Source organism: Haliotis asinina, chromosome 8 (genome assembly GCF_037392515.1).
Source record: "Haliotis asinina isolate JCU_RB_2024 chromosome 8, JCU_Hal_asi_v2, whole genome shotgun sequence".
Taxonomy (NCBI): Eukaryota; Metazoa; Mollusca; class Gastropoda; order Lepetellida; family Haliotidae; genus Haliotis; species Haliotis asinina.
Window position 1 is genome coordinate 3,518,271 of NC_090287.1, and position 27,796 is coordinate 3,546,066.

The 27,796-nt window shown below is 40.5% G+C and overlaps 1 protein-coding gene across 2 annotated transcripts; it reads left to right on the forward strand.

Moving 5' to 3' along the window:
* Nucleotides 1-5,828: 5,828 nt before the first annotated feature.
* LOC137294907 (acid phosphatase type 7-like) lies at nucleotides 5,829-27,787 on the forward strand. 2 transcript variants are annotated; one of them, XR_010957549.1, is made up of 13 exons: nucleotides 5,833-5,952; nucleotides 8,941-9,141; nucleotides 9,677-9,853; nucleotides 10,064-10,089; nucleotides 10,500-10,597; nucleotides 11,386-11,454; nucleotides 11,622-11,736; nucleotides 12,748-12,861; nucleotides 15,182-15,310; nucleotides 16,758-16,829; nucleotides 16,964-17,101; nucleotides 24,477-24,975; nucleotides 25,013-25,067. XR_010957549.1 is itself a non-coding variant. In XM_067826077.1 (12 exons), exons 1-12 carry the CDS (start codon nucleotides 5,850-5,852, stop codon nucleotides 24,546-24,548), a joined length of 1,314 nt encoding a protein of 437 aa, XP_067682178.1. In that variant the 5' UTR covers nucleotides 5,829-5,849; the 3' UTR covers nucleotides 24,549-27,787. The 2 variants fall into 2 exon arrangements, 1 of the variants encoding a protein (XP_067682178.1); XM_067826077.1 differs by having other exon boundaries at nucleotides 5,829-5,952; nucleotides 24,477-27,787.
* The last annotated feature ends 9 nt before the right edge of the window (nucleotides 27,788-27,796 follow it).

A 27,796-nucleotide genomic window follows, 5' to 3' on the forward strand; every position in this document is an offset into this window, starting at 1 on the left:
TTACATTATCCATCAACACAAGTCAGCACAAGCAATAGCCATAGTGAAAGGACCTGTCTCGCTATCCGTGTCTGAATCTGTTTCTATATAGGGGTAATGATCAGCTCTGCTATGTTCTTCAGTTTTGCTGCTTGTCTGGACAGGTTTATCAAATGAGGCTTTTGTTCTGCTGGGACTGACAATGATCTGCTTCCTAGGCTGTTCACGTTCACACTGAGCATTTGCTCCCTCATCTGTTTCTTTAATGATGTTCACATGCAGTCGGTCCCTGTCTTTTGTGGTATGTTTTAAATCAATGACAAGCTGCCCATATGGCTTTTCTGTAATATTTTCATGCACAGACAAAAAGTAATCCATATTTCAGGAAAGATTCTACGAGCAAAAAGTTTAATTTGTTGTTTGTCAATTGGTGAATGAAACAGGGTGACATAATGAGCGTTCAGTGCGATGTCTCTGGATTCTCGTCCTCTTGGGAACAGATTTTGAACAAGAAGAATCAGTACATTCTTGTGATGAGAAGTTTGAGTGAACAGTTTAGATATTTTCTTGTCAATTTTTGATTGAGCCAAAAAATCGTCCAATACCAAAACATTCCTCAAATTTGCATCAAAGTAGTTATCATCAGTGATATCATAGGGTAGGCCTTTGACAAAAGTAACTTTTTGGGGTAGTTGTTCACTAATAGTTTGAGGGTTGCCATTGCATATAACACCAAGCAATACGATCTGGGGGAGGTTCAATGAAACCATCTCGTAGAAGATGATATGTGAACATTGATTTCCCACAAGAGCTTGGTCCAACAACAAGAACATTTGAAGGAATTACAAATTTGAATTCTTTCTCCTGGCGTGAGCATACATTCTTAGGGGGAGGAGGAGATTGAGTGTTCTGATCAGGAGGAGGAGTGTTTATGTTGCCATTAGGAGTAGGCGGAGGAGTAAAGAATTGTGTCGACCTATGAAATTGCTCCAGATGTCTCTGTAGGTTATCGCGTCTTGTAAATGTCTTACCACATTCAGGACAGGTGATCATTTCCATGGTGTTCCAACTACAAATGAGCAGGTGTATGAGTCTGAAGCAGTCTTTTATACCCACCATCCATCTTGTTATGTGTCACTTTTGGTAGAGCTCGTTTCAATTTAGTTTTGGCTCGTTGCAACACAGCTTGTGTTCACAGGCTGTATTTTCTGTGGAGGTTTTGTTCCTGACCTGTCTCTCATGTTCCTCTTCTTTTTCTTGTAGATTAAATTATCTTTTCTTTTCTTCCATGATGCTCTTTTACATGATTTTGCTCTCCTTCTCTGTGATGATAAAGCTCCAAATATATCATCTGTTGAATTTGTCCTCATGGTTCAACAATATGTCCTTTCTCTAAGCAGGAAAGCATAAAACTGTCTCTTTGCTAGATACCAGTGAGGTTTTATTATTTCTTGTGACGTGTACAGGACTGTTAAAGACCTAGGTTTACTTCTGTCCTCAGAGTATGCATATGTAAGTGTGGAGAGTGTGGAGAGGAGGGAGTTGATGTGTCTGTTAGGAGGAGGAGGAGGAGGAGGAGGAGAAGGAGGGGCGCGGATGTTCCCATGAGGAGGAGGGAATGGAATGTTCTCATTAGGAGGAGGAGATGGATGTTTCCCATCAGGAGGAAGATTTTTCTGTTAAAGATAGGAAGAACAAAAGGGTTTCTCCTTTCTACATTTTGTTATATCATCTCTCAGTTACGGTTGTTTCATTATAATAGTCATGTGAAGATTAAGTTAACTGTATAAGTTATCATAAGCTTGTATACTTTATGGGAACATTTCAATACCAAGTTGACATTGTCTGCTGGTTCACACGAGCTGATGAATCTCTCTTTCTCTTGTCATTGTGGTTTTTAGTTGAGTAAGACAGCATAGCTGCTATTACCTTTTATCTGATTGTTTTTCTACAAGTGTATGCTTGTTCTTCCACAAAAAGGGATTTGATCTGCAGTGACTGGATTGATCGGATAAAGAAAATGAGATTTTTGGTATTGATGCTAGATTTGTCATACCTATGTATGCATTCAATGTGGGTAAATTAATAATATGTTCATTAAGCAACAATTATTTGTTTTCTTTTCTATGAAAGCAGTATTTTAAACTAAAAGTGATGATTTTTTTATCAATGTTAAAGACTTTGCAAGTCTAGTTTTCGGTTCAGTAAGTGTTGGATATTTACACTACTTTCAATTCACTCCCTGTATCGCATAGACCCTATTTACTTTGCAGTCTACTTTTGAAAAATATGCACATAGAGTCAACTGACCCAGTTTATCAGTTCTAAAAATGCATGTTGGAACTGCTAGCAAGCAAACATTATATAGCGATACTCTATATGAGTGACAAAGCGAACTATATCATATACGTTATGAAAGCATGTGATGACAGCATGAGGTGTGAATGCACTTGGCTGTGTTAAATAAACACGACTAGGAGTGTAAAACAAACTGAATGATTAAAGCTGAATTTACCTCACTGTTCTAGTAAACAATTCTAAGTATGAGTATGTAAAACGAAACAACCTGCATAATGACTTGAATTCAACTCACTGTCCTAGTATAGTTTGTGTTTGAATTTGATGCACTACTAGAGAGGTAGATTACAACTATATTGTGTATGAAACTTGAAGCGAGATGAGGCGGCCTACATTTTATGGTTATGTAAACATGGCGTTCGAGCGCATGATGAATAACTGCGATTAACCCTTTCACCTCATAGTTACATGTCTCTTATCTACATGTAAAACTGTTTTGAAGTGAGCATGATTAAATGGAGTGTAACACAATTGAATAGATTATTTTACATAAAACAAAGGAAAACTATAAGAATTCAATATTGTATAGGAGGAATGTGTATTGACTAAATGTTATACCTATGAAATGTCTAAAGGAATGTGTATTGTCTAAATGTTACACTTATGGAATGTGAGTTAGCACACCTGTATAAAGCTGAGTGCATCTGTAGGAATGTCTTCTGACCCCTAAGGTTACTCCTAAGGAATCGTAAGGAATTTCTTTTGATCCTCAAGGAATGTCTTTTGTCCTGCACTATGCTCCTTAGGAATTTCTTTTGTCCTGCACTATTTCTATATGAAAAGAGGCGGAGTAATTCAAGTACAGGTATATGACACTCGACCTAGACGTTCATATCGGCCATGTGAAGGACTAGAAATACCAGCGTCATAAGTCTTAACTGGAGTTAAGAATGTTTTGAAATTATCCCGTGAATCTGTTGATACTGAAGTTGACTAATCGTGTTATGAACATTTAATCATGCCAAGGAAATCCTACACACTTGCTCAGAGACCTGACATTGTAAAACAAGTTAAGAGTGAATTTGGATGGAAAACGTTGAGAGGAGGGCGGGAGATCAAGGAAAGTCTTTGTACTGTTGGTTTAAAGATGAACGATCATAAAGCTACAACTTACCATTCTTAAAATAAAAGCTGTTGCTCTTAAACTACAGATGGGAATTTTAGACGATGTGTCACTAGATCATTCGATTTTGTCAACAACATTCCATCACTTCACGCAAAATATCTCGACACGGCCAACGGGGGGGATCTTGATCCTAAAATAGTCAAAATAATAACACAAGACCATTTGCGCAGTTGTGAGCAACTCACTCTTGGAATTTCCAGGAACGCCATCTTCAAAATGGGCATGACTGGCGTAAACACTCCTCACTTCTCAGAAAATAAGAAAGTGGACGCAGCAAATAAAGGGGACGAGAAGAACCGACTGGCAGTTGCGCTGTGTATAAGCATGGATGGACGAGTGTTAATAGCAGTTGATATGCATTCAGGTTCACTCACAGGTTCCATTCCATGATACGATTCCTTTAAACAATTCCACATTAATGACAAACAAACTTCTTTACTTCAACTTATAATCCAGAGGTGAAACTACTAGTGTCGTCAAATACATAACATGGTAGTGAACAGGATATAACAGACGCATTGCCGAAAATTTAAATAAAGTTGCAGTAGCTATAGATCGTCTGAATGACAGGTTACTTGAAGTTCCCGGATTCCATTCCGTCTTTGAAGGAAGCCGACATGGATGGTAAGGATGCTGATGATCCATTTGAGTCCGCCCAAGAGCTGTTTCAACGGGACCTTCACTCTGAGTAGTGTCACTGTCATTGATACCAGTCACTCATTCCTGTCATATTAGTTTGAAGTTCAGGTTTTGCATTAAATAGATTGTTAACTTCATCATTTATGATCACACTTGAAATACTCACCCGACTGGACATTTTCACATCTTTGAACTCTTGAAACAATATGGCTCTAAACAGTCTGTGGAGACTCGTCATTGTCGGCGATGTCTGTCATTCCTCACTGATTAGTTTCACGTTCTCGTTTTGCATTAATTAGACTGTGAATTTTATTATTCACGTTCACATTTACTCGGTCGAGAAAGCATTTTCATAGCTTTCTGTTTTCAGTTTATAGACCAGTTTCCTGATTAAAGAGTTTAAGAAAGTGGCGATGATTTTCGTGTTTATCAAAATATTGAGGATTTTCGATTTTAAATAAGTATGGTTAAATATGACATCACGAGAACAGTGATTTTCCGTATTTAAGCTCGCATTTAAGATACGGGAATTCCCGGTAGATAGAAGGATATATATTAATCATGTCATAGCCATCAGATAACTGTGGCCGGACTGAGCTTGCAGGATGTGCATCAACCATGTCACGGCGACAGACTGGGTCTTGAATATGATTTCAAATCAGTGCTACGTGCCCCAGTACACATGTTTAGTTGAGCCAAGCAGTACCACCTTTGCTTACATTCAGGCCTGCTACTGCAACAACCAACTTTTACCCCTCACACTAATGCTGTTATTATTTCCACTACAGCAGCTGCTGACAGTATTACTACTGCGGCCAGTACCAGTACTTCTAGAGCTAATTAAGTACTAGTACTTCTACTTCTACGTGTATAATTTCAAACTCGGAATCATTTAATTAAATAATATACACAAATCATTGTTATCAAACGTTGCTCAAATATTAGATTATGACTCTTTTTATTAACGAAATGTGTACATAAAATACTCAACTTTCTTTATTAAAGCAGTGTGTACATAATTGTTTAATACAAAAAGAGCGACAAGTAGGCTACTCCGCGTTTATATTCGTTTATACTGCTTTCGGACTTTAGGCCAGATTTTATTTCTTGTTTTACTGAGTTTTGTCCTCAGAAAACCTAAAGGCAGGCGGGAAAAAAAATGAAATTAAAATTTCCAATCAAAGTAATATTCTTTCTAAATACTCAATGTGTTTTACTTTGGGCAATTTATGAAGTGAATATGGATAAAAAAACAACAACCTAAATGGTATTTTCTTGTGGGTTTACATTTCTAGCCACTAAAAGACATTTATTTTTTGAGCGGGGAAAATTTATTTTTTTTATTTTTCCCGTTATTCTTGATAAAATACTGCAGGCGGATGGGAACATGAAATGTAATTTGTCTGGCCTTAATATGAAAAATAAATCTTTGAAAATTGCAGTGAAAACATGCCCAAAATGTTCGAGTGGGTGTGAGGAATTTTAGTACGTCTGAACTAAACAACCCAAATCAAATATTATGGGCGGGTTTCACACAGTTGGAATAACTTGTACCCCAACCATCCTCTTGAATAAATATATGTTCAAAATCAAAACATTATGAACAAATCTCGTTGATACTTAGATCGACACTGAGTACCCAGTGAGCAGTCGCCCAAGACCAATCACCCAACCAGAAACGGTTCATTTTCACGTGACTTCCCACTGGTCATGTGACTACAATCACTCCCGTCAATACAAGTCCAGCATGGCAGGGGTGATGTTGTGTGTCTTGGTATTTGTAACAGTTTTACAGAGATCCTGTGGCATAAGTTATCAACTACCGAAGCAGATACACTTGTCATATGGCCGTAAGTGTTTCACCAGCATTATCAGAGTAAGAGATATGACAGACTCTCTGATATAGATGTACAGTCGTCTATCTTTGTGTCGCCACTGCTTTGGTTTGTTTTGGGGCTTTTTTTGGCCCAGTCTGATAATAGATCTAGTGTATTATTATATCTTTGAACGACATTTTGAAGTGGAAATGGACTGGTAAACATGCAGAAATGTGATAGCAGCATAGCAGTATTATGATGCAGTATTGTTATGCTTTAAACATGTATTTAAATTTACGTCCGAAAGGAACGCTGACTGGTAAACAATGATGTGCACATAGCACTCTAGTTACAATGAACAATAAGAAGACTCTAAGCATAATTCAAGGCTTAAATAATGTGCTAACAAATGTCAGCATGTGCAAATAAGGACTTGTGAGTCAGTGGTGCCGGTGGGAAAAAGTGAGTGAGTTTAGTTTTATGCAATAATCCATCAATATCACGGCGGGTGACATCAGACATGGGCATGCAGGGTACCTTCACAGTGGTAGCCACATGAACAATTACATGTCAGCATGTTCTTGTGTACTGGAACATTACTGTAGCAGCTGACCATTAACCTGATCAGGTTGAACATTCCACATTAGCAAATCACAATAGTTTGCCTGATTTATGTTTTGAGTTGTATGGTCTATGAGGCATGTTAATTACATTTCCTTGTTTCCTGATGATGAATACAGTTCCTGATGAATGCATCATTTCTCGTGATGAATCACTTTTGTTGAAGATGTTTATGCTAATTTTCCATACTTAGCCTTAGGAGTGAGTGTTTCCAGAATGTTTTTTGATACTTTTCAAGGAAAATGTTTGTAAAACATGTCAGTAAGTATTGCTTACTGCTAGACACATATTAGATGATCCTGCACACTAAACGCATTTGTGACAAGAGAGGCGGTACAACGAATTGGGCGAGTACACTGGGCTGCTACAGGTAGCTTGACGATTATGCACGTGCAATACATGCTAACCGTGACATGAAATCAACACCACTAACCCTGACGAAAAACAGCCCGTACAGAGAAATAGGAACAAAATTATGGGATAAAAGTATTTCCCCCTTGTTACTCTGATTTAGCCACCACCATTCAGTAACAGATAAGTTTTAACATATTAAATAGTTAAATGAAACACAATTAACTATATGTAGTTATCATCTATTTAATATTTAGCAGACGAAAAGTCAACTTTGCCCATTAAAACAACACCGCATATTCCTTCGAATGATAAGACTGCAATTTCAGGCATAAGATACTGATATTCCACGCTAACCTTTAGTTAAGACGAAGACAATTAGATGACTGGGGCATTGACAAGCATTTTAGATATTCAACAATTTTGTTAAAAAAGCCCCAGGAAAATGTCATTTGCTTCGTGAAATGGATTGGTGGTCCTAAACATATTTGCTCAGTATATTGTGTTGATGCAATTCGTTGGGATTGTACTTATTCCCAAATTGAGTGTGCTATAACAATTCATGTGTGAAACGCACAAGGAAAATGAACTTCTCAATATTAATCAGACAACCTGTCTCCCTCTTGTTTCAAGTGGATCGTTCTTTGGGGCGTTCCCAAGTATGCAAATTGGCGTCATTTGTCAGGTCGTGGATCATCTTATATGTGTTTACCAGTAAGACCGGTGACTATGGATATTATGTTTTTAACGCAGATGGCCATTTTTGTTAGATTCCTTGTGCCTCATCAACATATTTTGAACGATAAGTTAATTTCACATTTCCAAGTTATTTTTTTCCCATTTGACAATATGTGTTGAGTTATGTTTAGTGTACTACAGGCCCTTTAGCTTTTAAACTTCTTAATATATCTTCCTGTGATGTGAATGGCCAAGTAGCAGATTTTAGGGTGAATATCACTGCCTTAGTTCATAGGCCCCAGTTGCATTTAACATACAAATATTCTAGTTTTATTACCGTTTACTCAAACACTACATGCAAGTTTCTAATTTAGATTTGAAAGTTACTGTCTTTTAACATATGTACAGAAATATACCAAATGATATTTCGCTGTGAGGAATTAATGCCCAGCTTCTTCACAACAGCACCTGGACCATTTCATTAAGAGTGGGAAAGTATTTTCTACCCTTTCAGTAACATAAGAAAACTAAGCGTCAGTGGTTTATGATTTGTACTTCCAGACATCATGATGATAAGATGAATTTTCTTAATATCAGGACATTGGAATGACATAGAAACAAGTGATGTAATTTTCATGAGTTTACATTTCATCACAGAGTGGTTTTAGGAGTATTAGGTGCTTTCACAGAAATGTGTTCTTATATAGTTCATTTTGATACAGAGATATTGAGTGGTTTGGGTGACTGCATCAAGTAGACATCTGAAATGATTTGATACGACAAACATATATGCTGTGGCAACTGCTTATGTTAGCATCATTCAAATCAACAGACTTCATTCTCCAACTCATGCTGTTCAAAACTGCCTCATCAAAAAATTCATAGGCTTTGGGAATGGGTAATGAGATAATTTTTGTCTGTGTCATCTACTCACTGTAATAAGAAAAAAAAACACTTTTGCAAATAAAAACATTGCTTTGAAGGTGAAATCAATTTTCTAGATTGGAATGTTTTTAAATCAGTGTATAAATAAGCAAATCTAACATTTTATTCAATGGCCACAATTTTACATGGGCCATTATCATCTGCTGTGTTTTGCTTCTGAGGAAAGTGTGGGTGGTCGAGACTTGTCAGGGGACACAACTCCGTCTAGTGGTCCTCACTGGTTTCAAACAGAACCTGTATCACAATGAACAAGATCCCTGGCATTATTTAAACTCCCATTCAAACATCCCAGGTATTTGATTGTGTCATGGTAACTTGATACTAGTATACATGTAGACAACACATGTTTATATTTAGGTAAACTGATGTGTTGTTGTCATGAAATTTGTATTTGTAATCTCTAGTAACTAATGTTCTTTGGCTTAGGTGACCCGTCCCAGATGATAGTGACTTGGAGCACCCTCAACTCCACTAACACTTCTGTCGTCAAGTATGGTCCGAGTCCGGCTACTGTCAACCAGCAGGCCACTGGATACAGTACCCACTTTGTGGACGGAGGGACAGAGCATAGGGCCCAGTACATACACAGGGTTGTCATCACAGGACTTACTCCAGGACAGAAATACTGTAAGTATATGTACAGAGTTACAATCATGGGCTTACTGCGGGACAGAAATATTGTACATATATGTATGAAGTTATGATCAAGGGCTTACTCCGGGACAGAAATACTCTAAGTATATGTACTGAGTTATGATCGTTGGCTTACTCTGGGACAGAAATACTGTAGGCATATGCAGGGAGTTACAATCATAGGCTTACTCTGGGACAGAAATATTGTAAGTGTATATGCAGGGAATTTTGTTGATGGGCTTGCACCTGAATGGTAATACTTTAGTGTACTTGTATTGTGTTCATGGGCTTACAGTGATGTCCTTGACAGAAACACTGTAAATATATTGGACAGAAGTGTTATTTTAGTACATCTGAATGAATAGTCATGTTACAGGGCTTATTCCTTGGCACGCAGACTGTAAGTACAACTCATGTGACTGTATGTCTTTACCCTAATGACACAAATGAATAAATAGTGTATGGTGAAGTTGCCATGACAATTAAATGATCAGCAGGATCATATGCCATTTGTTTCTATTTGCCCTAGATTATCACTGTGGTAGTTACTATGGATGGAGTGATATGTTCAACTTTACCGCCATGCCCAAGGGGAATAACTGGAGTCCTCGTCTGGTCATGTTTGGTGACATGGGCAATTCTAATGCCCAGTCTCTGCCCAGACTGCAGAGAGAAGTGGACATGTATGATGCTGTATTACATATAGGTAGGTAGTCTTCTGCCGCTTGTGGTAGGCTAATTGTGTAATTTTGCTTGCGGCTACGTTTGGCAACTTGGCAACTTTTTGTAGTTTTGTCCAGTAAACAAAAGAGTCCAGTCAATCAAAATAATTCTTTTATAGTTATGTACAGTATGTTAAAAGCAACTGGCTGTAGTTCTGTAAGGTAAACTTATGACAACTTCTTGTATCTTGTAGGAGACTTGGCCTATGATCTGGATGCGGTAAGCAAAAAGTAGTTTAATGTAACCTGAAGTATTTTGATGTCATTTATAGTATATTTCAAGACTTGACTGTTTTTGTATTCATGGTAATTGTTCAGTGAAGGTGAAAAACATTACAATTTAAACATACTATAACAGTAATGGATTTGCAAAATAAATGGTAGCAAAGTCAGCATTTAGAAAATGTGTATATACCTCCAGTTGGAGATATGTGAAATATGCTTGTGCGTGTATCTCCTGTGAATGATGAAGATCATTCTCTTAGTGATCTGTAAGGTTTGTACACTGAGGCTGATCCACATTTTTGAAGAAACAGACGGGAGGGGGTGCTGATATTACATAGGGCACAGTTAGCATGTGAGGTCAGTATCTAGCTGGCATACATGTTAACAACAACATATCTATTTCAGAACAACAGTAGAATTGGAGATGCCTTTATGGGTCAGATTCAGAGCATCGCTGGTTATCTACCTTATATGACTTGCCCAGGCAACCATGAAAACAAGTAGTGAGTGGGTTCACAAAGTTTTGTCATCAAATAACAAGTCAGACTTAATATACATGATAAAATAGCAACTTCATGGTTATTTACTGTTTGTCCATCTTGGCCATTGCATGTTTCTGACCACTGTGTGATTCAGTGTATTTTCAATCAGCACTGCCCTGTCATCAGAGAGTCTTTGAAAGGAACAATGCACATTTGATTGAACACACTAATAAAATTCATAGTTAGCCTATTCGGTCTTTTTGTTTAAGAATGTAAGAATGCATATGTTCATATCAACGTGGCTGAGAATTATTTGAGGTATTCTTGGATATTGGGGCAATTCTTGGATATTTTGACCATTCCCAATATCTCCTAGAATCTTTTAGAAAAAATGATTGAAAAAATATAAAACATCCTTTTATTATGTAGTAGCAAGTACATATTAGAAATTTCTGAAATCCTACAAGTAAAACAATTTGATTTCACTCTTTTAGGAGAACTTTGTCAGCACTGTATGTAATATCCTTTACAAATGTTAAATGTCAGTTACTCTTAAGCTCCTTAATCATGGACCTGCTTAATTCCAGTTAACAAATACTTTCTAATCTTTAGTTTTGATCTTAAGATCTCTGAGATGTGGAATAAGGTCAATCTCCAAAGTACAGGGTTTGTTTTGTCTTAGAACCGTGATATTGCATCACATTTGACTTTCGTTCACTGGCATGCTGAGATATATCTGTTAATTTTTAAACTTGTTTCAACTTCTAAACTTACTCGATCAAACAGTCCAGCCCAATCCTTTGTTCCAGCAACTTCTCCAACTACAAGAACCGATTCACCATGCCTTTTGATGAACAGTCTGAGCACATGTTCTACAGGTGAGTCTTCAGAGGGAAACAAACAGAACTGACAATTTCCCTTTACACATAATATTTTTGAAATCCACTTCCAACAAGATCACCTAACATAATACTTGTTTTTCAGATTATATTCTTAATTCATTAGTACTGCTATGAATCTTTCAGGATTTACTTCTGTATTTCAGCTTTGACCTTGGACCGGCCCACATAATCTCTCTTAGCACTGAGTATTACTACTATCTAGAGTATGGGTTTGGCCAGTTACTGATGCAGTACGAATGGTTGGAACAGGACCTCAAGGTGAAGGTCATGTTGTGCATTATCATCTTGGAAAAACTACTTCCTCAATCATAGTCATTAAAGAATTCATATATATCCCATTTACCATATTAAGAGCTTAACTTCATTATGCACACTATGAATCGCTTCTAGACCAGTTGACCCGTGAAGGTTGACGTTAAGATATATCTTCAGTAACCCATGCTTGTCATAAGAAGCAACAAACAGGATCAGATGGTCAGGCGTGCTGACTTAGTTGACACTTGTCATCAGTTCCCAGTAATGCAGGTCAATGCTTATGATGTTGATCACTTGATTGTCTGGTCCAAACTTGATTATTTACAGACTGCCACCACATAGCAGGATTATTGCTGAGAGCAGTGTAAAACTAAACTCACTCACTTTGGATCAGTGTGTAAGGTATCCAAATAAGCATAAGAGCTATATTTCACATGGTGTTAAACTGTAGCTTGGACACCCATTGTTGCTGAGAGAGATAAGGTGGAAGCTGTTGATTACTGAAGGTTGTGCAACACCTGGATCCTTTGCCCTGTGTCATTATGGGCTGGGAGTGTTCCTATTTGACCCAACTCAGTCACTGCATGCTGATAATGGAGATGGGATGGAGTACTTCAAGTATGAACATATGGGCTCTCTTTCCCTATCTTCATGTCTGTCCGGGGTAGACTAGGTCTTCAGCAACCCATGCTTGCCACAAAAGGCGACTATGCTTGTCGTAAGAGGCGACCAACGGGATCGGGTGGTCAAGCTCGGTGACTTTGTTGGCATATATCAACAGTTCCCAGTTGTGCAGATCGATGCTCATGCTGTTGATCGCTTGGATTGTCTGGTCCAGACTTGATTATTTACAGACCGCCGCCATATGGCAGGAATATTGCTGAATGCGGTGTATAACAAAACTCACTCATTCATTCACTATTTTCATGTCTCCCCCTTTCATGTACTTCCGCCCAGGTGTTTCAAAAATACATTATTGATGTCATTATTATTCCACCTGTCTGAAAATCCCAGAAAGCGAATCTGCCAGAGAACCGAGCTGAGCGACCATGGATCATCACAATGGGACACAGACCCATGTACTGCTCCAACTCTGATAAAGATGACTGCACAAGGAATGAAACTTTGGTAAGATGGACACTTAGTGTCAGCTAAATGAGTTGCAGTTCCTTGTTTCAGTATGTACTACTGTATTGCTACTTTGATTGTTAATGAAATGATGTCAAAATTCAAATCTGTTCACATTTAGGCAAAGAGATTGCTTTGAATGGTTACACAACATGGAATATTGATAAAGTATTTTGACAACATGTATCTTATATTTACCATTTGCGTGCCCTCCACTGTCTATGTAAATATTATTGCTTGAAGGGTTCAAAAAGTGTTTCCTGGATTCATACACGTTAAACCCTGTATTTGACTCAATTCATTCTAGTTAAACCCTCTATTTGACTCAATTCATTCAAGTTAAACCCTCTATTTGACTCAATTCATTCAAGTTAAACCCTCTATTTGACTCAGGTCATTCAAGTTAAACCCTCTATTTGACTCAATTCATTCAAGTTAAACCCTCTATTTGACTCAATTCATTCAAGTTAAACCCTCTGTTTGACTTAATTCATTCAAGTTAAACCCTCTATTTGACTCAATTCATTCAAGTTAAACCCTCTGTTTGACTCAATTCATTCAAGTTAAACCCTCTATTTGACTCAATTCATTCAAGTTAAACCCTCTATTTGACTCAATTCATTCAAGTTAAACCCTCTGTTTGACTTAATTCATTCAAGTTAAACCCTCTATTTGACTCAATTCATTCAAGTTAAACCCTCTATTTGACTCAATTCATTCAAGTTAAACCCTCTATTTGACTCAATTCATTCAAGTTAAACCCTCTATTTGACTCAGGTCATTCAAGTTAAACCCTCTATGTGACTCAATTCATTCAAGTTAAACCCTCTATTTGACTCAGGTCATTCAAGTTAAACCCTCTATGTGACTCAATTCATTCAAGTTAAACCCTCTATTTGACTCAATTCATTCAAGTTAAACCCTCTGTTTGACTCAATTCATTCTAGTTAAACCCTCTATTTGACTCAGGTCATTCAAGTTAAACCCTCTATTTGACTCAATTCATTCAAGTTAAACCCTGTATTTGACTCAATTCATTCTAGTTAAACCCTCTATTTGACTCAGGTCATTCAAGTTAAACCCTCTATTTGACTCAGGTCATTCAAGTTAAACCCTCTATTTGACTCAATTCATTCAAGTTAAACCCTGTATTTGACTCAATTCATTCTAGTTAAACCCTCTATTTGACTCAGGTCATTCTAGTTAAACCCTCTGTTTGACTCAATTCATTCAAGTTAAACCCTGTATTTGACTCAGGTCATTCAAGTTAAACCCTCTGTTTGACTTAATTCATGCAAGACTTCTCCAATATTGACTTGCTTCACACAATGTATCCCCATTTTACATGTGTTATTACTCGCCAGTGGAAGATACTGCAGAGTAAAACTTCTATGGTAGTATTCCACTAGTGTAATACCGCTCAATGTATGACATCATAATGGTTCACAGTTATGAGGTCACAATGCTATTACCTTTGTCACAATGATACTAGACCTCGAAAGCTGAGGGTCATCATGCCCTAGGCAGTTCCTATCAGTTCATGTTGAAGAGTGATAAACAGAACACAGAACTGGCTTCCATGAAATACCATTTCTATTAAACTCAAGAAAGATGGAGTATGAAACTTGCTTTCCTGCCAAATCATGAATTTGTTTAACAAAAATAGTATTGCACAAAAGAATGTTAGCATTGTCGAAGTGTCCGGGTTGTGCAACAGAGAGAAAAATGAACCGAAAGCTGGCAGGGGTAATGGAGGTGAGGAACGACTTGATACGCCATTGGAGAGCACAAGTATGTGAGGAAAGGGGCATCTAACTTTCATGGTGGCAAGATTTTATTTTGACAGTGAAAATATTTTTAACTGAAGTGAAACAAGTACGTTGCCAACCTTTGCTCACTTTGCTCACATACAGGGGAAGACTGGTCATTTTTCTTTCTTTTTTGCAACCCTATTTGTCGCCCAGTTTACCTTTGATTCATGCAAGAAATCTCCAATAGAGACTTGCTTCACACAACCTATCCCTTGACTCAATTCATGCTTGCTTTTTCCCAGAGGATTTCCTGGGCAAGACTCCATTACTTGCAAGCCACCATCATGTAGGTCACTAGAACATTACAGAGAGTGGCATTATACAACATTCATGCAAAAATGTTTGATGTGATCAGTGATTAAACTGTTGCGATCTATTGGAAGAGTTCATAGAAAGTGTTGCCAAGGTTACTTCGACACATTTCCCAAGTGTTGGACATAGTTAATAAAACCCACACTCGCTGTTTAAGTAATTCCTACAAGGTTGTCCCAATATCTACCTTTTTCCAGGTGAGGGTAGGAATCCCTTTTATCCATATTGGTGGACTTGAGAATATGTTTGACAAGTACGGCGTTGATGTGGCTCTGTGGGCTCACGAACACTCCTATGAACGTCTGTGGCCTGTCTATAACAGGAAGGTGAGTTTCTAATTTAACCAGAATGTTCTGTTTTGTTTGAAAATGTTTGTAACCCACATGTTTGAATATCCTGAGAAATACTGGAAATTGGTACTTATAAGTTGCTCTGTTTTGTTTATCTTGTAATGGATAGTGCTAGCATTGCAATAAAGACAAAACCATAAACTTTGTATAACAATGTAGAGTAGACCCATGTTTACATGGATGTTTTGATTATGTCTGACATCATCCAGATAGCAAGTTTTTTGGCAATTTGAATTTACCAAGAAGCATGTTATGCAGTTGCACAATGAAAATTTATTCTTTCAGGTTTACATATTCAGCACACACATACCAACAGTAGCTGTGAGCACACCTCACTTACAGTCAAGTCTTGTTAATCTGACATCATCCATTGCAGAGCAAATTGTCAGATTATCGAGGATGTCGTACTAAATAAATGAGCCTATTTTACGTTTATTAAATTTGTTACCAACGAAAGCGTCGGTTAAAGTCAATTGTTGGATAAACAGAGGTCTGATTACTGACACTTGACTGTACCTTGCTTCCCACTTTGGACATGGAAAGCAGATAACAGTTAAACACATTTTGCACTATGTTGTGTTTAATGAAAATAGCCAAAAAGAAAATTCTGAAGAACTTCAAAATTGCAAAAGGCACATGTGTGGGTAATGATACATGTTTGTGAACTGTGGTGAATATAGCATGTAAACTCCCCGTGATGCTCCACACAAAGTTCAGTTCAGTATGCATTTTCTGGATCTGGAAGCATGGCGTCTCATTTCACTAGAACCTCATGTGGAACACAGAATTTCCAGAAATGCATTGTGTAAATGGGATTCAACTGTAATTGTAAGATAAATGTCTTTATCCAGCAGAAACTACTTTGTAAAGCCCCCTACATTAATGCAACACCTGTATTCTTGAGAAACTATTTCCTAAGGCTCCCAAAATCTGAATTTCAGTAGAGGCTCCCTGATGTGCTCATTCCTATGTTCGACATTGTATTTATTTCTAAAGACAAACCTGATTAACTGTTTTAGACATCTTTGTAACGATACCAAGGGCTTGATCTTAATGTATTTCTGCATCATAAATACTATTTTACAGGAAAGAGTACATATTATTAAGCTGAAGACCTTGCAATATGCAAGGTTTCTTCTCAACATTTTATATTTACATTATAAAAACACATTGGTAAGATATAATGTCTACGTGCAGGTGGTAGTATATCATCAAGGACAAGACGGGCTTGATATACATTACGTTACTTTGGCATCAAACTGAAATTTACATATATTTTATGTAGTATTAGCAGTGTGATCAATACGATATGTATTTACAACATGCTGATTTCTGCTGTTTGGAGCTTTGTGCTTGAAATAGTTCACTCATTGGATTAAATAATATATACACACGTTACAATATCCATTGTCTCATGTTACAGGTGTACAACGGCAGCTATGAGCACCCTTACACCAACCCAGGGGCCCCCATCCACATCATCACAGGGTCAGCGGTAGGTGGCATCACACTCTCATCCTTGCTGTGTTAATGTCTGCATTGTGCTGTGTGCATTAGAATCTTGTAAAATGTTCTTGGATCACTTTAATCACAGGATGCAAATAAACAGAAAATAATGCTTCTCTACAGGGGTGCAAGGAAAGACTAGACAAGTTCGTCAAAAATCCGAATCCGTGGTCAGCATTTCGTGACTCAGACTATGGCTACACTCGCATGACCATCCACAACCACACCCACATTGACTTCCAACAGGTGTCTGACGACAAGGTGAGTAGACTAGACACACCCACATTGACTTCTAACAGGTGTCTGACGACAAGGTGAGTAGACTAGACACACCCACATTGACTTCCAACAGGTGTCTGACGACAAGGTGAGTAGACTAGACACATCCACATTGACTTCCAACATGTGTCTGACGACAAGGTGAGTAGACTAGACACACCCACATTGACTTCCAGCTTGTGTCTGAAGACAAGGTGAGTAGACGAGACATGCCCACATTGTCTTCCAACAGGTGTCTGAGGACAAGGTGATAGTTTAGAGACACCCACATTCTAATAACACTGACTTCCAACATGTGTCTGAGGACAAGGTGAGTTGACCAGACACAGCCACATTGTCTTCCAACAGGTGTCTGATGACAAGATGAGTAGACTAGACCAAACCACATTGTCTTCCAACATGTGTCTGAGGTCATGGTGAGTAGACTAAACACAGCCACATTGTCTTGAAACAGGTGTCTGAGGACAAGGTGAGTAGACTAGACATGCCCACATTGACTTCCAACAGATGTCTGAGGTCATGGTGAGTAGACTAGACACAGCCATATTGTCTTCAAACAGGTGTCGGGGGTGGTGGGGTAGCCTAGACCACAGGCAAACTGTAGCACAAATGGTACTGCACAGCATAGAGAATATGACAAGTTTTCTTATATGCGAGCGAAGCAAGCAAAGGTTGGCAATGTACTTTCATCGCTTAGGATAGAAAAAAAATGTTCATGTCAAAACAAAATGTCACATAGAAAAAATTCTTTTTCATAGAGATCCTCCTTGGGGTACTTATAAGCATTTAAATGTTCTTTAAATTCTCGCGACAGTTGTAACTATATTTTTTCAATAAAATATATACAAAACAAAAAACATCGTTTTTGTCTTGTGAGACCACCCCTACAGGGCCCCTGGCCCCGTGACAGCCAAGAGCAGGTAACTCTTCAGACTATAGCCTCCAGCAAAACACTTCCTTTTCTGTCGCCTGCCTATGCAGACGTGCTTCAGCGTTCTCAGAGATTCTTGCTTACAAAGACAATGACAAGTACTAAGATGAGTACCTCAGAGGCTCAAACTGTATGTATGGTTTCTTTGTTAGACGCATGGGCGCATTAGGAATCATTTTTTACAGTTTACTTGTCAAACTGTTGTAACTTTTGCCGTCCCTGTTGGTAGCCACGTGGTTAGCATAATGGTGGAAGGCAAACCTTTTTTCCCGCCAAAACTTTTTAGTTTTATGGCGGTCTTTTTTTTTAAAAAAGTAAGCTTGTGTAGCTATGCTTTTATGTACTTTATTCTTGTTATCTCCATATTTACTACTATTTTTTATAAAAATATGTCGTAAACTATGGTGTCGTGGCAGATAGCTTTTACCTTAACTATGTACGTAGTTTTAGTTTTAGCTTTGCGCCCATGCGTGTCTTGTTTTATTGTTGTTTATTATGCAACACTAGGAGGTTATTTGTTGCCTTGCAGTTCAAATCCTGCTCAACATGCAAATCCTCCATTCCGGCTAAAGACCTGCATGATGTATGTCTAAGATGCCTAGTGGAATGTCATCACGACGATCAGTCTTGTGATGTGTGCGCGGGGTTTACCCCTCAGACCTGAAAGTCTAGACACGCGGACTTCTTGTTCTATTCCAACCTACTGAAGGCGGGGGGGAGGGGGCGGATATCTGGGCTCAGGACCCTCCATCTAAGCGCTCCCACAAAAAGAAAGGCGCAGCTTCTTCTTCGGAGGGGTCGGTTAAGAAGGCCAGGGTGTCTAGGGACCCTTCCCCTTCTTCTGCCGTTGTATCCTCAGCACCTACCCCTACTTCGCAAGCACCATTAATCTCTGTTGATTCAATTAATGCCTTGTTTCAGCAACAGATGTCTTCGGTACAATCAATGATAGATTCGGCGCTGTCCGGTTTCCGAAAGGAACTGGACGCCCGATCTTCATTGAGCGGCCATGGTGGTTCAGTGGAGGGAGGCCGCGGCCCGGGCTTAGGCTCGGAGAACGCTCCTCCCTCTGGGCAGCCGTCCTGCGCTTCGGGCGTTCAGGCGGATGTGCCTAGGGCAGTCGACCCCAGCTTGTCCCGTGGGGCAAGTGGGGCAACAACGCCCGGTGTCGGCGGCTTGACCTCGGTCAGCGCGCCTGGTGCCACGGTGGGCAGGCAGCCTAGTGCTGCCCAGCCGCTGGGGGCATCGGCATCCTATCCATTTCCTGGGCTCTCGGGTCACCCTCCGGGGGGGGCTTGCCCCAGTTGCCCAGGCGACCTACTTCGGGCTCTGGCAGGGGCGAACCTAGCGGCTCGACCCTTCTTAGTCTCTCTGCTCCTGAGAGTTCCGTCTCGGTAGCGCCCTCGATAGGTTCGCTTTACGGTGAAGGTTCCCTGTCCGAGGAGCGTGAGGAGATGGATATTGAGGAGGAGGGGATTGGGGAGGAGTGCGAGTCGGAGGTCACGTACTCGTTCGGTTCGTCCCTCAGACAGGTTAGAGAAAAAATTGCCGAGGTCTTACCTCAGGTTTCTATTCCTGTGTCGGAGCCCGACCCCTTCCAGTTTCGGCTCCCTGGGGAGGCGTTCGCGCCTACTAAGGTCGCCGAGGCGAGGTTGCGCCTGCTCCCATCGCTGGTCGGGGAGGTAGTGAATCCGCTCCTTTCGGGTACCCGGTCGCGCTTTGATCTCCCGGAGATTCGCTATTCGAACCGCCAGTGGTGGACGAGTGTGTGTAGGCCTCGGTCACCCTGGGGGGTCCTCCTCCTCTTCCTTGGCCTCGGCCAGGCAGGGCCGGCGGCTGCCGCCCTTCTCCACGGCCGCTCCAGTGCTAAGGTCCGCCTATCGTTCCTTTGAGGAGCAATATAGGTGTGAGGCCCAGCAGCTGAGAGTAGTGGTCCATTCAGCTTACCTTTCTGCTTTGCAGGGGCAGCTGTTGGATCATGGGAGCACTGCTGACGACTCTCCGTCGGCAATGTTGGGTCGGCAGCTTACGGACGTGCACTCTCATCTGGCAAGGGACAGCATCAGGTGCTGTGCCAGCCAGATGATGGGGGCCGTTATGGGGTTGCGTCGGCTATGGCTATCCGTAGCCAGGTACTCTCCCGCTACCCAACAGGCACTCCTGGCTCTGCCCTACAGGTTGGGATCTTCCCTCTTCCCTGGGGCATTACAGGTTGTGCGGGAGGCCGCGGAGGCTGTTAGCACTTTCAAGGACTCTAAGCCCTTGTTAGAGCAACCCTCCTCGTCTCGCCAACGGCCTCCCACTCTTGCTTCAGCTTACCCTTCGGCGCCGGCGAAGGAAGGTGCTAAGTGGACTGCTCCGCTGCAGCACAAACGAAGTAAGAGGGCGAAAGGCAAAGGCAAGGGGCCTGCGTTGCAGCAGTCGCAGCAACAGATGCCTTTGCGGAGCAAAGGGAAGCCTGCCCCGGCTTCCCATTAAACATTTGCCCAGAGCCTTTGGTGTCCCCCACACAAGCAGGCGGAGAACTGCCGACGGTGGGGGTGCATTGCCTTGCGCCAGAAGTCCCTGTAGGCGGCAGGCTGTCACTATTCCTTTCGGAATGGCAGACAGTTACTTCAAATCCCTGGGTCCTGTCCACAGTCAGGGATGGCCATATGCCACAGTGGAAGCGAGGCCCTCCACGCTTCTCAGGGATTCGGCACACGCCGGTGCCGTTCTCCCGGGAAAAAGCAGAGGTCCTCCGTGCCGAGGTCCAGTCGTTACTGGACAAGGCTGCCATCGAGTTGGTTCTGGAAGGTCAACAAAAGGACGGGTTTTATTCCACGTACTTCCTTGTGACCAAGAAGGACGGAGGGTTCAGACTGATCTTGAATCTCAAAGGGCTGAACAAGTTCATAGAGGTTTCTGTCCTTCAGGATGGAGACACTGCGGTCAGTGATCTCTTCCTCAGAGACAGGGGATTGGCTCACGTCAATCGATCTCAAGGACGCTTACCTCCATGTTCCGATACACTCCGAGTTCAAGAAATACCTTCGGTTTTCGTTCGACGGGAAGTGTTATCAGTTTCGGGTTCTACCCTTCGGCATCTCCACGGCGCCGAGGGTGTTCACCAAACTTATGTTGATTCCGGCTCAGCTGGCCAGGTCACAGGGCAGATGTTGTCATCCGTACCTGGACGATTGGCTTTTGAGGGCCCTCAGGCTCCTGTTATCACACGATGCCACACAACAAGTGATGGACATCCTGTTGAAGCTCGGCTGGATCATCAATCTCAAGAAATCAGACCTGACCCCTACACAGGATCTGGTGTTCTTGGGGGCACGGTTCAATACGGCTCAGGGGATTGTTTCCCTAGCCCCAGACCGCATTGTCAAAGTTCAGAGAACTGTATTTCAGTTTCTCGAGTTCCCCAGAGCCACAGCAAGAACTTGGCTTCATTTGCTGGGCACTATGGCGGCTACAGTGGACGTGGTCTGGCGTGCGAGGTTCAGGATGCGACCCATTCAACAGGCATTAGCCCAGTTGTGGTCCCATTCGGAGAGCTACGAGACTATTCTCGAGACTCCCGCTTGGTTGATTCCTCACCTGCAGTGGTGGACGGAAGTCGGAAATCTGTCCAGGGGGATCCCCTTAGAGACACCGACATCTTCCCTCTCGATTCAGACGGACGCCTCCCTCACAGGCTGGGGGGGCGTCCTGGGCGAACTATCGGTCTCGGGCCGTTGGGCTGACGACGAAGTTACCCTACACATCAATGTGTTGGAATTGAGAGCAGTCCGCCGGGTGTTCGAGAGCTTTGTGGAGTCAGTGAGGGGTCAAGTGGTTCGCCTAGAGATGGACAACCAGACCGCTATGACGTATATCCTGAAGCAAGGCGGCACAGTGTCTCCGTCCCTCCTTCAGGAGGCGTGACAGTTTCTGCTGTGGTGCGACCAGTTCGACATTCGGGTACTCCCCTTTTTTCTCCCGGGCATAGACAACGTCCTCGCAGATGCGCTATCGAGACGTATACTAGCCCCACACAAGTGGATGCTGCATCGGGGGATATTCGGGATTATTTCCCAGTGGTTCGGGTCGTTCCAGGTAGATCTGTTTGCCTCTGGGGCGACGAATCAGATTCCTGTGTTTTGCTCAAGGATACCAGATCCAAGAGCGATAAGCCAACAACGCCTTTCTGCTCGATTGGACAGACAGAGTGCTGTGGGGTTCCCACCAGTTCCTCTGATCTCAAGAGTCCTCTTGCAGCTGACCGCACAACCGGCTTGGCTGCTTGTGCTTCTGGCACCGCTTTGGTCGGCTCAAAGCGGGTTTCTGGTAATTCTCAGGTTTCTGGCTCAGCCTCCTGTACTATTACCCTTTCGACCGGACTTACTATCCCAGAACGGAGCGGCACACCCCAATCCCAGGATTCAGTGGGTGGCTTGGCTGCTGTCCGGAGTCGCCTCCATGCGAGAGGAATTCCTGCACCAGTTGCAGACACAATTCGTGGGCAGGGCACGAGTGCCCTAGCTGATTGAGCTACCCTTGCATTTGACGAACGATCATTTGACATTGTAGCTGCAACAAGTAGACTGGTGGTGGTGTCTTACTGTATACTTTCCATCTTTTATCCCGGTGGTGGGCTCTATTATGGTGGTGGTATTTTTTGCTTTACCGGTCTAGACTGTTTTCAGGTCTTCCCTAGCACCTTGGCCAGTGCACGAGAATGGACCCTGATATATCGGTCGCCTGTCTCGACTCCCGTTTTTTGTGAAAAAAAAAAAAGGGGGGGGGGGGGGCATTTTTTATAAGCACCCTACGACTTTCTCATAGAAATGTAGGGTTAGACCGTGTAATAGCCTGACCCTGGTCCGCACCCCCGCCGCAAGGCATAGAAGGTCACGTGACCAGGTAAGTTTGATTCCTTGTTACTTTCAGTTAAACGTAATAAAGGCTATCATCTTGTGTCAGGTTTATGAGCAGACAGAATGCCTCTCCCTAAGATCAGTCTGTAGGAGTCTGTCTTATGCTTATAAGTACCCCAAGGAGGATCTCTATGAAAAATAATCGAACAAACCTGTAGAGGTTGCAGATTCTTTGAATAGAGTCCTCCCTGGGGTAAGGCCACCCACCTCCCCACATTCTGTCTGTATTGCTTACAGAACGGAAGTTTTTTGCTGGAGGCTATAGTCTGAAGAGTTACCTGCTCTTGGCTGTCACGGGGCCAGGGGCCCTGTAGGGGCAAAAAGACAAAAACGATGTTTTTTGTTTTGTATATATTTTATTGAAAAAATATAGTTACAACTGTCGCGAGAATTTAAAGAACATTTAAATGCTTATAAGTACACCAAGGAGGACTCTATTCAAAGAATCTGCAACCTCTACAGGTTTGTTCGAATTTTCATGTCAAAACAAAATATCGCCACCATCAAAGGTACACTCCCATTTCCTCACTTGGTTGTGCTCTCAGTTTTCCTACCGCATGCTTTGTAATTACTCACATGAAATATGTTTTATTCAACATTTTAAGCGCCACTGGTATTCAGATCGTTCTTCGCCTCCATTACCCTGCCAGCATCTGGTTGAATGGATTGATGAAAAAAAAAATAGGCAGAAATTAAAAAGATATACCATGTTGCCTAATTTATCATGAACCTGTTGGAGTTTATTTGTCTTATCTGTCGTTGCTATTGTTAGAATTTTCGTGACATTTATTCTACATAAAACACTTCTGGCGTAATGAGCGAATGGAGCAGGGAGGTAACTGTAAGTATTCCATATGAAATAATACTCTCCTGTTCCTTCACTCCTTTGAACCGGAAGCTGAGAGGGGGAATGGAGGCAAAGAACGGTCTGATATACCATGAGTTGCCCTTAAAATGTTGAATAAAATGTATTTGTTCAACTTGAAGATGGAAATCTGAGAGCACAACCCAGTGAAGAAATGGGTGTATACCTTTGATGGTGGTGATATTTTATTTTGACATGAAAACTTATTTCATATTATTATGTTATTATTATTATTTAATATTTTTCGAACCGAAGTGAGGAAAGTACGTTGCCAACCTTTGTTTGCTTCGCTTGCATGTAGAAAGACTGGTCATTTTTCTATGCTGTACCACCCATTTTGCGCTACAGTTTGCCTGTGCCTAGTAGTTAGGGCATTGGAATATTGTTATAACTGGCATCGAACTGTACTAGCTCACCCAACAGGTGTCTGATGACAAGGTGAGTAGACCATCCACGGCCTCACCCACATCGATGTCCTACTTCTAATGACAATGGTGAGTGGGTAAATGTATATGGGGCAGTGGTGTCAGACTTTACATCCATGGTAGTGTGATATGATTAGGGTAGGTCTGGGAGATGGTGGAGAAGAGGCTGCTTCTATTGCAGGAAAACACTAGTTGCCACCACTAATGTCTTACATTTTTTCGTGTGTTTCAGAATGGAAAGATCATAGACAGCTTTACTCTCATAAAGAACAAACATGAACCATACGGACTGGGCAATGCCTAAGCAGATGTCAGCCATGAACCTTAAGTCCAGCTGAGGTCACTGTTATCTTTGTGTTGTTAAGAACTAAATCTGTGTGAAGTTTTGATGGAGTGCATGATGAATATGTCAAAGTCACTTATTTTCTGTAAAGGACCATGTCGCACTGAGTACCATGTCCCTCACTGTTTTCTCCACATTGTTCACGATTTTCACTTTGACATAAGAGAATGTTATGGATCTTTGCATAACAAGATTTACCCTCTAAGGCCTTGAGGAGGTCAAGTTTATCTGTTAGGGGGAAGTCTTAGTGTTTGTGTCAATGTGTGAAATGGTGGCCATGTTGTTTGCCAGGTCAGTGTGTCACCTTGACTTGGATGCAGTATATCCACAAATTCTATTTCTTCCATGTTTTAAATATTGTCATGCTGGTTATTATGTAAATGGTAGGGTAGGCACTATATGGTAGGGTAGGAACTAAATGGTAGGGTAGGAACTATATGGTAGGGTAGGAACTATATGGTAGGGTATATAAAAAAAAAACCAATCGTGTCAAATGCCAAGGATGACTTTGTCTCTCTTGACGTTTGTCCAAGCAGGTAAACAGCAATAGCTAGCTGTAGACACATCTGTGACTTGCATTAAGCTTGTGATCTGGGGCAACATTAAACTGAAAAGTAATCTATGTCAGCATTGTCTTGTACAGATACAGAACATTTGTTGTGTATTTTTATGTTGCATGAAAACTTCATGAAGAAAGAGAAATGTTTTCTTGACCACAGGCTACTCAACCCATGAGTAAGAGATTTTTCTGTGGTAAATTTTACATAATGTGTTTTATATTTTCATACTGAATCACATCATATTTGTAGGACTTGCATAGACATATCCAACTATATGTAGGCATTGTATAGCTTTGCTATGGTAAATTATGTATTATCTATGTACAGCTGACTGTAGGATTGTATTGACATAAAAGAGAATCATTCCACTTGTAGTGTATCACCAGGAAAAGAAGCCCATGTCTGTGTGGCATTTACCAGATAATTCACTAAGTACTGGGAGTTGGACTGTTGAATTGTGATTGTGGGAACAGATACAGATCACCCACTGGGTTTCATCCTAGCCACACACCCAAACTATCAGAGTCAAAGATTGTCATTTACCTTACTGCTATATAGACTTTGATTACTTACATGTGTGCAAACTGTACTGTGATCTTTACAATTCAATTGCATGTTATTACAGGATTCCTTATTCAGGAAGAAGCCAGACCTACAGAATAACTGTTACTCTGAACCACATTATTTCCCTTACTGCCTAGCCAGTCTGAGTGCTGAAGCCTTAATGAAGCAAGTCTAGATTCTCTCAGGTCTACCCGGTATTCCTCTTCAATTTAATTGGGTTTGTTTGTTACTATCAAAATTGGATATATTCAGAGACTAAGTGTTAATCTGAGTCTACATTTACAGTTAGCCACACCAATTGTCTGTTAAAAATTTTAGATTACATGTTACATACATCTCTGTTAAGTCACCTTATCTTAAAATATATTTTTCATATTGACGAATATTCTTGACTACAACTTGGAGTCGGATTTCTGTGAAAATGACTGTAGTGAATAGTTAGTAAATACATGTCTCAGGTTCATTAACTTATTCATTGTATCTAAAACTTCAGTAATGTTTTTTTAATTGTCTGGTCTGACGAAATCCATTTTGAACTAAATAGCATGAATATGAAGTAAATAGCCCTGATGTCTGGCTTGGGTTGGGGCATATTTCAAACACTGATATTATCTAGTGATGTTATGGTAAAGAAACCAAAACAGTTCTTCAGTTACTTCTAGGAAGTTTTACATCTGTTTTTCGTGCCAAAGTTTGATGTGACAGTGTTTACTTAAAAAGTGGTTAAAATTGGCTTTAAAAATAAGCTTGTACTTTTCCCAGAGGGTTTAACAGAGTTTTCAATATGGCATGTATTATCTTTCTGTGTTGTGTTGTTGAATATGTTTCTAGTCAAGAATCTTTATGAATATGATGGTGCAAAGATACATATATTCCCATCCATTTCTCCACCTGTATACATTATTTTATTGAACTTTTAACTACTGTTTATACTTTGTGGTATGTGAAACTGAAAATTTCAGTCCGCTTTTAAAAAGTTGCCAAAACTTCAAATCAGATAAATGAATACAAGCAATACAAAAAATATTTGCTAAAGTTCACTCAATTCTGCTAACAAAATATGTAGTTGCCACTTAAAGTTAAAGGAGAACAAGCTTATTCTCAATCACATTTTGAAATTGTTTTAAAATTGATAGCAGAGAAAACGATGTTATGATATTTTCCTAATCTATCATTCTGGTATATGTTTCTTCAAGTGGGTTAAATCTTGATATGGAATGTCCAGTGTATCACCTTGGTGCATAGTCTTACATAGCTGCAGTGCAAACAGCTCAATATTTATACTATTTTTTGGACTTATTTTCAGATAAAAAAAATAATTGAAAAATACTGTGTTCCACAGTTTTAACCCCAAAAACCTACAAGGCATCAGCTTCCAAGGAGGAGTTTTATATATTGTTTACATCACTATTATAAATGATATATACACAACACCATTTCAGTACCAATTCTTTTGAGTTTAGTGTTTTTTTCCACTACTTTTACAAGACTATTATTTGTGTGCGTTTTTAGTGTGATGCTTAAGACATATTTCACTCATTCATATTCACTCTTTTATCTACTCTCCTCATCTACTGAATATCGAAAGGTTTTACTATGTTGACTATGTTGTCAGTTTTATTTTGTTTTACATTGTAATTGGTTTTTTTGAGAACTGGTTCAGATTGAAAGCCTTAGTGGTACTAAGTCAGTGAGGACCCTGCATCACTGGAATTTTACTTGTTCTTAACACCATTTTTAGTATTACAAAGGACAGAGTGTGGGGCTTATCTACTTACACCACCCCAAACAAAGGCTTACTTCTGTCTCACCTGTCTCACCTACATCAAACATCGAAAACAATCCTCCATATTGCTGTTATAGTGCCATTTAGAGTTGGTATGAACACTGACAAGGTCACAAACCCTCGTAACATTCTGTCCTGAGACAGAAACAGTTACACTGGGCTGAGTTGATATTCTTAGACAGGTGTTTGGCATGTTAAATTAATGGAGTTGTTTCTGCATTATGCTTGCCTGACATGTAAATGGTGAAACACTGTTGCTTGTTTTATGCAATAAAAAATGTTCATTGTAATATTGTTTT